Source organism: Megascapheus bottae, chromosome 5, assembly GCF_031878675.1.
Source record: "Megascapheus bottae isolate mThoBot1 chromosome 5, mThoBot2.hap1, whole genome shotgun sequence".
NCBI lineage: Eukaryota > Metazoa > Chordata > Mammalia > Rodentia > Geomyidae > Megascapheus > Megascapheus bottae.
In genome coordinates this window covers 42246034-42258699 of record NC_143513.1, presented here as the reverse complement: position 1 = coordinate 42258699, position 12666 = coordinate 42246034, and the positions used below count along the sequence as shown (strand labels likewise).

General features: G+C 39.2%; 1 protein-coding gene across 1 annotated transcript in view; it reads left to right on the top strand.

Annotated features, from left to right (window-relative positions):
- Slc26a3 (solute carrier family 26 member 3) overlaps positions 1–12666 on the top strand; it is a 41616-nt gene that overhangs the window by 21945 nt on the left and 7005 nt on the right. Inside the window, exons 9-18 of the mRNA XM_090332331.1 lie at positions 2721–2868; positions 2992–3105; positions 3209–3286; positions 5472–5567; positions 7899–8005; positions 9146–9215; positions 9530–9622; positions 10649–10744; positions 11290–11523; positions 12578–12632. Coding sequence (XP_090188457.1) covers positions 2721–2868; positions 2992–3105; positions 3209–3286; positions 5472–5567; positions 7899–8005; positions 9146–9215; positions 9530–9622; positions 10649–10744; positions 11290–11523; positions 12578–12632 — 1091 coding nt within the window. The remainder of the gene's footprint in view (positions 1–2720; positions 2869–2991; positions 3106–3208; positions 3287–5471; positions 5568–7898; positions 8006–9145; positions 9216–9529; positions 9623–10648; positions 10745–11289; positions 11524–12577; positions 12633–12666) is intronic.

Here is a 12666-nt window from a genome sequence, read left to right as displayed (position 1 = left end):
TCCTGGGATTTGAATTCAGTCCTTGGGCCTTCTCAAGACTAAAGCTCTACCACTTGAGCCACAGCACCACTTCTGGCTTTTCTATGTATGTAGTACTGAGGAACTGAATCCAGGTCTTGCGCATGCTAGGCAAGCACTCTACCACTAGGCCAAACTCCTGGCCCCAAACCCAGTACTTTTTTGTTGTTTTTTGTTTGTTTTGCCAGTCCTGGGGCTTGAACCCAGGACCTCGGCATTGTCCTTGATCTTTTTCAAGGCTAGTGTTCTACCACTTGATCCACAGACTACTTCTGGCTTTTTCTGTGTATGCATTACAAGGAATCAATCCCAGGGCTTTGTGCATACTAGGCAAGCACTCTCCCACTAAGTTACACTCCCGTCCCCTTGCTTAACTTTATTTAGGGCTAACTCTCTGCCACTTGAGCCATACTGCCACTTCCAGCTTTATGCTGGTTGATTAGAGATAGCAGTCTTGTAAATTTTTGTGCCAGGACTAGCTTAGAACCACAATCCTTAGACCTTAGGCTGTTGACTAGCTAGGATTCTAAGTATGAGCCACCAGTGTGCTTTTTAAGTTCCAATTTTTTCTAAGTGATGATCTAGTGGGTGTATTAAATTTCTGGTGATTGCAAATAGAATATTGCTAGAAAGTAATGATGATTAATTACTAATCTGCTATTGTACACATGCCACCTTAGAAATTATTTTGTAATGGGGAGCACACTAAATATAAACAAGGACCTAAAGGAAATGCTAGTTGAGATAGTAAAGGAAACATGGAGGTTATACTTAGATTCCAGAAACACCCTACAGTAACAGTAAGCAGACACTTCAAAGTTCACAGGGCAAAAACAGTTCACACTCATTATTTTATCTGACCCTCTTACAAACTGTGAGAAAAAGAGAATAGATATTATTATCCTTCTTTACAAATGACAAAAGTGAGGCTAAGAATAATGAGAGGCAGAGCCAGAAAATGAAGTCTCCATCAGACCATTCTGTGGCGTTCAGAAGTCAAAAGGAAAGAATAACAGTAGGGCACTAGCTTTTTTGCTATTAAAAAAAAACATTAATTGTAGCACTGACAGACATGTTTTTTAAAAAAATCACAAAACAATATTTTTAGCTAATTTTCCAATTTATGGTGTCAGTAGAATATAGAATCATAGTAGTTCTTCAAAACTAGAGCATAAGGGCTGGGAATATGGTTTAGTGGTAGAGTGCTCACCTAGCATGCATGAAACCCTGGGTTCATTTCCTCTACTGCATAAGCATAAAAGCCAAAGTGGCATTGTGGCTCAAGTGGTAGAGCTCTAGCCTTGAGCAAAAAGAAGCTCGGGGACAGTCTTGAGTTCAAGCCTCAAGACTGGCAAAAATACAAAACAAAACAACAGCAGCAACAAAACTAGAACTTAGTAGAGTGCTGATGGTTCACACCTATAATGCTAGCTACTCAGAAGGCTGAGCTGTGAGGACTGGTTCAAAGCCAGTCTAGGCAGAAAAGTTGAAGAGACTTTAATCTCCAATTAACCAGCAAAATGCCCAAGTGAAAGCATAGCTCAAGTAGCACTCAAATGAAGTGCCATCTGTAAGTGAAGATGCCAAGTGGAAATGTGAGGCCATGAGGGCTAGTATCAGCAAAGGAAGAACATTAATTTTTTTAAAAAAAGCTAGAGCTAATTTATTTACAACACATACAATAGCAATGTAGTAAAAGTGGGCTGCATACAATTGGCCTACTTTGAATAAAAATTAGCTCAGATGCTGATGTTTATAGGAGCTGGACATTTTAGTAAATTAATGTGAGTTTGAGATGGACGATTTTTTTTTTCTAGTCTTGGAGCTTGAACTCAGGGCCTAGACTCTGTCCCTGAACCTCTCTGTGCTCCAAGGAGAGCTCTCTACCACTTGAGCCACAGTGCCGCTTCCAGCTTTTTCTGAGTGGTTTATTGGAGATAAGAGTCTCACCGACTTTTCTGCCTGTGTTGGCTTTAAAGTGTGATCCTCAGATCTCAGCCTTCTGAGTAGCTAGGATTATAGGCCAGAGCCCCCGGTACCTGGTTACCTGGTTAGGTAGACAACTTTTACAATGCAACTTGGAAATCTATTTCACTGCTCTAACTTTGTGATGCATAAGCCCTGAAGTATTCCTCTACCACTTGGTCATTTTAAACTAAAGCCACTTTCCATGGGTCTATGGCTGACTCAGCAGATCTGTTGTGTTTGGGATAAAGTCCAAGGCCTACCTGTTTGATGGGACATTTCCTTGAAAGGTTAAATTATCAAAATTATCAATAGAGAGAAGGCTTTTTTTTTTTTTACTTTCCTTATCTCAGAATTGTGTTTGCGCAAAGAGCTTCCATCCATAGATAACTAGTCTTTGTGGATGATGCTTTGCAATGGACTCAACAAAAACATGAAGTCATAAGGGTATAAATGTACAATCATAATATTGATGGATCTGCAAGATAAATCCAATTTCTCATTATCATGGGGCTGGATTTTAAAAATCTCTTATGACATCCAGGCAGCATTGCATTCCACCGTTAAAAAGACCAATTCCAAAGTTTTCGATAGGGACTGGTCATACTCAAGGTAAGACACAGATCCTAGTTAGATCACATAGTTGTGTCTCAGTAGGACATTGATTGACTTGCCCAGTAAAGAGGAGTTTATAAACAAGTTTGATAACATTCGGATTTGCTGAATTTCAATTTCAGATTTCATCCCCCTATTACACCTGATGTGCAGGTTTTCCAAGACACCATAGGAGACTGTTTCGGCATCGCCATTGTAGCCTTCGCCGTGGCTTTCTCAGTAGCCAGAGTGTATTCTCTCAAATATGATTATCCGATTGATGGCAACCAGGTAAGAATACAGCCATGGCGGAATCTACAGGCAGTTTGACTAGTGTGTACACATAATATTCTTCTTTTGTTTTTTTTTTAAGGAGATGCTTCTAAAAACATTTTCTTTTTGTTGTTCCACCAGGAGTTAATAGCCTTGGGAGTAAATAATATATTCACTGGAGCATTCCGAGGATTTGCAGGGAGTACAGCCCTCTCCAGATCAGGGGTTCAGGAGAGCACTGGAGGAAAAACACAGGTATTTTGGCATCTTCACTGCCACCATCCTCCCAGCATTGGTCACTAGCAAACCCGAGTGAGGTCAAATGCAGACTGTGCGGAGCCCTGTTTTGTCTTTCTAGGTTGCTGGTATTATCTCTGGTATCATCGTGCTGATTGTCATTGTAGCCATTGGATTTCTTCTGCAGCCACTACAAAAGGTAGTGCTCCCCTGTTCTGTGTTACAGCTCTCTCCCTGGGGTGAGAAATCAAGGACCCTGGCTTTCCAGTCCTGAAAGCCTAAACTAACAAGGGAAAATGAGGTAATGATGAAATCTCAAGTACTCTATTTTACTCAATAGTCTATGGGCCCAAAACTATTGCCTTTTTCTTGGCAGTGTTTTATGAATGTGAGGAATGCAGATGGCCCAACTACCTTATCTACTCTGGGCTCTGCATGTACATAGCACAGAATATAATTAATGCTTAAAGAGGAGGGCACTCTGGCTTTGCAGCTTCCACCTGGATTGACTGAAGTGAAGACTTTCTTCAAGGTCAAGGAAATCAGGCTCTCTATCTAATATAGAGAATGGTGCTACCAGCCACAAGATTTGTTAGGAATACGCCCAGCCACTCCTAGAGGCCTGGTTTGGCTCCAAAACCAGCACTGTCAGCCTACAACAGGATGGGAGCAAACAGTCAGACACAGGCCTGTCCTCCTGGCCTTCAGACTTCTCTGTAACTGTGAGGGTATAATTTAATGTTTTATGGCACCCAGATTGAATGTGTATATATACCTGTCAAATCCTGGAAAATATAGAATTTTCAAGAAACCAGACAGTGATAAATATAAGAACACTGTCAGTAAGACTACAAGTCTTACTGAGTTATCTTTGTTTTTAAACCAGCATTCATTTTTATGCTGTTTTATTTTTAAAGTTTCTAAAGTCTGTATTTCTCCAAAACAATGATTTCTAGTCTGTTGGAGAGTCAAATTAACTTTGAGATCTGAGGGCTGCAGTTTGAAGCCAGGAAAGTCTATGAGACTCTCATTTCCAATTAGTCACAAAAAAGCTGCCACACCAAGCTGTGGTTCAACATGCTAGCCTTGAGTGGAAAAAAAAATCTCAGGAACAGTCCATGGTCTCTGAGCTCAAACCCCAAGATTGGCACACACACACACACACACACACACACACACACACACACAGAGTTATTTGTGAAGGTTCAAAATACCTATGTCAGCTAAACATTCTTCAAGGTGTGAAAATATAAGCTATATTTGGTTTTCTTTGCACACTGTGCTTTCATAATGTGAAAGTAGTAGCTGTACAAATGTCTCATTCCACACAGAATGGACTGGCTCAAAGGGCAGGTGGAAGAGATTCCTTCCATTGTGTTAGAATCCAAACAAGTATGTGTATGTTACTCACCTCAGCCATCACAACATCCACAAGATAAACCATGGCTTTCTAGCATGTGAGGAACTGGAAGCCTGGCTGTTGTAAGGCAGTTGGGTTGATAGTCTAAGGCCCTCAATGAATCCACAAGTCACAGATGTCAACACTGCCAATTCTTAAGGGGCTCTACTGTAGGTATTAGTACTGGATTGGGGAATATTAATTCACCAGATCATTTACTCATTCTTGGAATAATTCTACTATATAAAAATATAATTTTTTTCTGTGCCAGCCCTAGGGCTTGAACTCAAGGCCTTAGTTTTTTGGCTCAAGACTGGCTCTCTGCCATTTGAGCCACTCCTTCACTTCTACCTTTCTGCTAGTTAATTGGAGATGAGTCTTGTGAACTCCTCCTGAGTAGGATTATAGGCATGAGCTACTGGTATCCAGCTTTATTCTTAGACTAATTCTTAAGCATTTCTGTAGGTATTCATCATTATCTCTGCTGCATCTGGAGATAGAGTAGTGAAAAGGACAAATAGGATCTCATGGAGTCCACTTACTGGTTACTGGTTATCCACAAAAGCTAGAATTCTTAGTCCAGGGCATCGCACTCTGCAAGCTTTTTTTTTTTTTTTTTTTTCCTAATTATCTCTTCAACTTCAATGACAGACATAGACTGGCTCTGCTTAGGAAGAATTCACTCCAGAATCTACATGCCAAAAGATATCAGATCTGCCCTTACAGACTTTTAACTATCATCAAATATCCATGGCATAATCACAGGAATAGCTCAGCCCTTGTCAGTATAGTGGGGACAACCTCATGCAGAGGGACAGGTCAGAGTCCCAGCTCTGTGTGTCTTGCCTGGCACACCGGAAAAGGGTGTATCCTTTGATGTACTCTGAGGTCCACTAAAGGCCTGCTTATCTGTAGCCTTCACCTTTGCTTCTATATGGTTTATTTGATTAACTTAAAGTACACCTGGTATTTATGTCTTTCACAGTCTGTCCTGGCCGCTTTAGCGCTTGGAAACTTAAAGGGAATGCTGATGCAGTTTGCTGAAATAGGCAGATTATGGCGAAAAGATAAATATGATTGTGTAAGTAGACCCAAAAGTATCTGAGGAAGACAGAAATTGGGATGGTAGTTTAATGATGGTGTCAAATACACTTTTCTCTCGTAAGCTATGTTCTATATATCTGTTTAAAGTCACTTTCGTTCATTTTTATTTACTTTCCTTCAATTGACACAGTCTAGTGATCATTCTTTAGGATTTGATTTTATTTCTGTGCCAGAGCCGGAGCTTGAACTCAGGGTGCTATCCCTTAGCTTTCTTGTTCAAGAAGGGTACTCTGTTACAGAACTACAGCTTCCGTTTTGACATTTGGGTGATTAGAGTAAGAGTCCCATGGACCTTTCTGCCAGGACTGGCTATTAATCATTATTTTCAGCCTCCTGGATAGCTAGGATTACAAATGTGAGCTACTGGTGCCTGGTGCTCTAGGATTTTAACTTAGAAGGATCGGCTTTAGTTGAACATAGTGACCCAGGCCCACAGTTCCAGCGTGGGTGAGGCTGACCCCAGAGAATCTTAAATTAGAAGCCAGTCTGTGTGACATAGTGAAACCCTGTTGGGAAAGAGAGAGAGAGAGAGAGAGAGAGAGAGAGAGAGAGAGAGAGAGAGAGAGAGAGAGAGAGAGACAGAGAGAGACAGAGACAGAGAGAGAGAGAGAGAGAGAGAGAGAGAGAGAGAGAGACAGAGAGAGAGAGAGAGACAGAGAGAGAGAGAGAGAGAGACAGAGACAGAGAGAGACAGAGAGAGAGACAGAGAGAGAGACGGAGAGAGAGACGGAGAGAGGGAGGGAGAGAGAGAGAGACAGAGAGACAGAGAGACAGAGAGAGAGAGGGAGGGAGGGAGGGAGAAAGGGAGGGAGGGGAGAATGGCTAGGCTTTTACAAGTAGAAAATGCATCACAAAACACTCATGCAGGGCTGGGAATATGGCTTAGTAGTAAACTGCTTGCCTAGAATCATGAAGCCCTGGGTTCGATTCCTCAGTACCACATAAACAGTAAAAGCCAAAAGTGGTGCTGTGCCTCGAGTGGTAGAGTGGTAACCTTGTACAAAAAGAAGCTCAGGGACAGTGCCAAGCCCTGAGGTTCAAGCCCCAGGACTGGATATGGAAACAAGAACTTTATCTTGTATAATTGTTGTTCTTAATGTACTATGTTATTTATCTTCTCTTTTGTTGCCCTTTGGTTAATCTCATATTGTTACTGTATCTGACTTTGTTACCTGGTATATTATATATAGGTTTATTTAATTATATGAAATAGGAAAGGGAAGGGAGGAAAACAAGATGATTGGGAGGAGGTGGGAGGAGGAAAAAGGGGACAAAAACATGAAAAGGGGTATCAAGCGAATGTAACTGTAACCCCTCTATACATTACCCTGATGATAAAAAAATAAAGTATAAAAAAGTAAAAAGCAAAAACGAACTAAAAAACAAAGCTCTAGTACAAGACTCTCTTAGGTATGTTTTAACAATTCTTTTAGTGATCCTTAATGTTTCAGAATCTCTGAATATGAGCGTTTACATTGTTTCTCTTCTTCATTACATAGTGTATTAGTTATAAAGAAGCCATGAAGGACTTAAATTCTGAACATTCTGAACAAGTACTTTTTGGACTATTATGGAAGCCTATTCTTACACCTTGCAATAAGAAGAGTCCATAATCTAATCAAGGTCAAAGTCTGTGGTGTAAAAAGTGCTTGTTGACATACACTATGGTACTTACAGGGCATAAAGTAATAAGCTACGGTTGGATAACTTCAGTTCCTTATAGATCACTGTAAGAAGTTTTTAACCCTCTTTTTGCATGCTAAACTTTTTGTAGAGTCGTAGGCATTAATTAAATCAACAGCCCAAGAGTATGAGTGAGCTCTCCCTCATTCAATTTGTGGTGGGAGGAGATTTCTTTTTTTAAATCTGTTTTGGTTTTGTTTTTACAGAGCTGGGGATAGAACCCAGGGCTTTGTACATGTTGAATGTAAAAGCTCTAACACTGAGTGACATCCTAGTTTGATGATTTGAATGAATGGGATAGCTCTGGAAGTTTTGCTATGACAGACAGATAGGCTCAATCCCGTTTCCATAACTTGTTATGGATAGGGTTTGAAGTGAACACATTCTCTGTGGATCTTTTTGTACATACTAGTGTTTTGGTGACCCAAAACCTGAGTCTAAAGAAATGACCTCTCCAGACAAGTATACTCCTAGCCCAGGATTAAAAAATAAATAAATAAATAAATAAATAAATAAAACACGAGCAAAACCAAAGTTCTAACCTCTGTTTTTAGACCTAGAAATCCACACTTTCTCTTCACTCTGGACCTAAGCCATTGTGTTCTTTCTACACGTGTTGTTACAGATAATTTGGATCATGACCTTCATCTTTGCCATTGTTCTGGGACTTGGCTTAGGCCTGGCAGCAAGTGTGGCATTTCAGCTCCTGACCATCGTGTTCAGAACTCAATTGTGAGTGTTCAGTGTTCTGCATTCTAGCAGGCTTTAACTTGAACAATCAGAAGACAAGTTTTAAAAAAAAGCAAAAAAAAAAAAAAAAAGCAACACTGTCACTGAACTTGAGATGAGTGGTTAGCTTATCTGTCAGGACTGGCGCTTCCAACTTTCAAGGCCTTGAAGGGCAGTGGAACAGACCAATCAGAGCATCAGTGCAGGGAGAGCCACTATTGTTCTGTTTCCTGCTCTGATATCAATTCAGAGAAAAGTATATAATGTATATAAAGCTCTGTGCTGGTACCCTACCTGTAAATCACAGGCACTTCTGTTTTAAGCAAGTTTAATGTCATTGCCTTAGTCTTGCTAAAGAGGAAGCTATCTTGCTAAGAAGACTGGATGATCCTCCAGGAACAGGCAGCTGCTATCTTTGTAGGTTGTTAAATCGCATTCCCACTTAGGGAAGTTGGAACTGGATCAGAGAACTTCTCAAAGGCCCTTTCAGGTCTGAAATGCCACAAAAGAATTAAATGGATTCCCAATAGTCATTCAGTTAGTTCTTGCATCTTTAAGTCTTTATCAGGTAATACCACCACCATGTGGTCACTTGGCTTGTGCTGGGTTATTATGGGGCGATTACAAGGAAATAAATGTATAGCGATCTGGGAACTGAGATCTAGAACAAAAGTCGTTATCATTGTTAAAATTATTCCTCAACTGGCACAATATACTGAGATTAAAATACATTGGTTTGCCCTTATACTCTTGCACATTTGTATTTTTAGTAGCTTCTTTACTGTGAACTCATCAAACCTAGAGACAAGCCCAATGGTCATATAGATAAGTCATTTTATCTCTCCACATGCTTATCTATAATGTGGTCATTATCCTGTCTCATTTTGATATTGAGATTCAATGTGCCCAAAGCTATAGAAGTACTTTATAAAAATATGCTGTTTCTGTTTTGGAGCTGTAGAAAGTCACAAAGCTAAGCAAAACAGTGTGCTTGCCCTCTAGGTAGGTCAATATGGCATGACCATTTGAAACCCTTAAGTTTCAAAAAGTGAGTCTGTGTTGATGTGCTAGAAGGAAAGTCCATGTTAGCCCTATAAGTCTAACAATATGCATGACTATTTACTTACTGTTTTTCCCCTACAGCCCAAAATGCAGCACGCTGGCTAACATTGGAAGGAGCAACATTTATAAGAATAAGAAAGATTATTCTGATGTAAGAAAGATTTATTTTTGTCTTTGATTTGTTATAAGATATGAACATGAGTTAGGCTCCCTTGGCTCACACCTATAATCCTAGCTACTCAGGAGGCTGAGATCTGAAGATGGCAGCTCAAAACCAGCCTGGGCAAGAAAGTTCTTGAGACTCAGCCCAATTAGCATCCAGAAAATGGGATGTGGAGCTGTGCCTTGAAGTGGTAGAGCACTAGCCTTGAACAAAAAGAGCTCAGAGACAGCCTCATAACCAGAAAAAAAGATAAAAATGTGACTGTAGTATGTGTCACCTAATATTTCTTCTCTGTCTTGTAGATGTATGAGCCAGAAGGAGTGAAAATTTTCAGATGTCCATCTCCAATCTACTTTGCAAATATTGGTTTCTTTAAGCAGAAACTTACTGATGCTGTAAGATTTGGGGTTATTTAACTTTTGAAAAATCTACTGAATTTTAAATTCATAGAATGAAATGTTTATTTTTCACAAGAAGAAAATTGACTTTCCATCTGTTGAGGCTGAGGTTTGCCAGTGTTTATGTGTCTCATATTCCAAAGAAAATTAAACTATCTTATAACGGATCCCTTAATATGTTGAGAAACAAGCCTCTTGATGAATATAAAACATAAAATCCTTTTTTTAACCAAATTCTACTGTAAACAGTAAAAAAAAATACCAAAAGATTTTAGGCTGCTCATTTTTTTTTCTGGAGCATCAATTTTAGAAACAATGGAGTGGCATTTAAATATTTGACTACATCCCTGAACAGATCCAGGATAGCAAGTTTGGAGTGTTTATCTGTTGTTTTTAGTGTGACAGGGTCATATTATACAGCCCAGGTTGGCCACAAACTCATATTCCTCTTGCCTTCATCCTCCAAAGTACTGGGATGATAGGCATGTGTTACCATGCCTGGAAAAATAAATGCTTGATTCTCCTTTCTTACTATTCTGGAGCTAATTGCTGTAGCAAAAAGAAAAACTTGAGTTGAAAAGGGTGAAGTAAAGGTTAGCCCAATTTAATGTCAAAATTATAAACTCATATAAGAATAAACTTTACAACATATAATCCTATAAAATTTAATAGAACAAAAATGTATTAGAAGCAACATAGTAAATAGGTACCACCTATACTTGACAAGTAGAAAAATAAACAAGATAGAATCACCAAACATAAACAGACTTAAGTAAAGTTAAAGCTTATTTATGATCATTTTAAGATAAATCTGAGGCTATGCAAAGGTTTTTGAATTTTGAATTTTGATTGTAGCATACAAGCTAGACAAATCGTAGACATGATGTCATTCTTGTTGGTGTTCTTTAAACTACTTCTAAATTATATCACCAATATTCTTATTATAGTTTCTAATCCCTCAGCCCACCCCAGCTAGTTGTTTCAGTTATGCAGATACACAGAGTAACAGAGTGAATTTTTCAGGTTGGGTTTAGCCCTCTTCGGATTCTACGTAAGCGCAACAAAGCTCTGAAGAAAATCCGAAAACTGCAGAAGCGAGGCCTGCTACAAGTGACACCTGTAAGTACCCTAATTATATTATACACATTATAATTAACAGCGTAGTAAAATATAGGAGACAGTAGTTCAGGGTGCTAGTTCTATATATTTTTCTTTCTTTGACTGTCAGTGGTGGGCATTGAACTCAAAGACCAGGTGCTATTCCTGAGCTCTTTTGCTCAAGGCTAGTGCTCTACTACTTTGAGCCATAGCTCCACTTCTTGTTTTCTGGTGGTTAATTGGTGATGAGAGTCTCAGAGGCTTTCCTGCCCAGGCTGGCTTTGAACTGTGAACCTCCTGAGTACCTGTGATTGCAGGCATGAGCCACAGGCACCTCCCTGTTCTATCCCCTTAAACATGTCTCATGTATCAACATTATTTTTTAAGTGACATCTTGGGGAAAACTTAAAATCTTTTATGGTCCTAAGTAAGTACTCAAGACAAGTGACTATAATCCCACTACTCAAGCCAATTTTGAATCTTTGCTTTACAAATTCCCTGGTTCTCCTTGAAAGCCACACATTTTTCATAGTCAGAATTACCATGCATGTTATGCTCTCCTGCAGAAGGGCTTCATATGCACTGCAGAAGGCTTAAAAGATTCTGATGAGGAGCTTGACAACAATCAGATAGAAGAACTGGACCAGCCCATCAATACCACCGACTTGCCTTTCGAGATCGACTGGAATGCTGACCTTCCACTCAATATCGTGGTCCCCAAAATCAGTCTCCATAGCCTCATTCTTGATTTCTCAGCGGTGTCCTTTCTTGATGTTTCATCAATGAGGGGTCTCAAAACGGTAATATTTGTGGGAGCAATAGTGGGGTTTGAACTCAAGCTGATACTCTAACACTAAGTCACAACTCCAGCCCATTTTGGTTTAAAATGTGACTAAAGGGCCAGAAGAATGGCCTAGTGGTAGAGTGCTTGCCTAGCATGCAAGAAGACCCGGATTTGATTCCTCTGTACCACATACATAGAAAAAGATGGAAGTAATACTGAGGCTCAAGTGGTAGAGCTCTAGCCTTGAGAAAAACCCAAGGACAGTGCTCAGGCCCTGAGTTTAAGCTCCAGGACTGCAAAAAAAAAAAAAAAAAAAAAAAAAAAAAAAGATGGGACTAAGCAAACAGGTAATGATATGCTTTCTTCCAGGAGGATTAGCATTTTTGAAACAAATTAGCTTCCAACCAAAATGCAGAAATGTAAAGAAAATTTAAAAATGTTTTGCACGCCTCCGTTTTTCTCAGGTTTTCACTGAATTTGCCTGAGCTGAACTTAGATATGATCCATTAAATATGGGGGAACTAGATACAAAATTAGAAAACTAGACAAAATTTAATTCTTTTTCAACTTCTTTCAGTTGCTTCATATGACAGAACTCTTAAGATTATTTTAATATCACACAACTCTTAGTGCTTAGATTTCTTAGTGCTAGATACATCAGCTACTATGGGTAGGAAAAAAATGAACATATGGAACACGGTGTTTGTTTTGTTTTTCTTTGCTTCCATGTAGGTAGAAAACTCTAATCCCAGACCTCCTCATGGAATGTATAAAGTTAAATCAGAGTTGATCTTGTGAGTTCAAGACAGAATATTCACTATAATACTTTCCTCAAGAATGACCCTTTTTAACCTTTGATATGAGCTTTTCTATTTTTCCCACCAGGCCTTTTTTTTTCCTCTGGCATTCGACCTTGTTTTTAACTTTAGTATCTCCTTATTCAATCATCTCTTCAAAATACAAAAAGTTCTGAAAACAGTGCACCAGCCATAAAGTATAATTACAATTGTTTTCTGCATGTTTCTGACAAATGAACCTAACCTAAATAAGATCTACTTTCTTTTTAACAGATTTTGCAAGAATTCATCAGGATTAAAGTAGATGTGTATATTGTTGGAAGTGATGGTGAGTTCTTTATCAATCTTTGAGACAGTCTTTC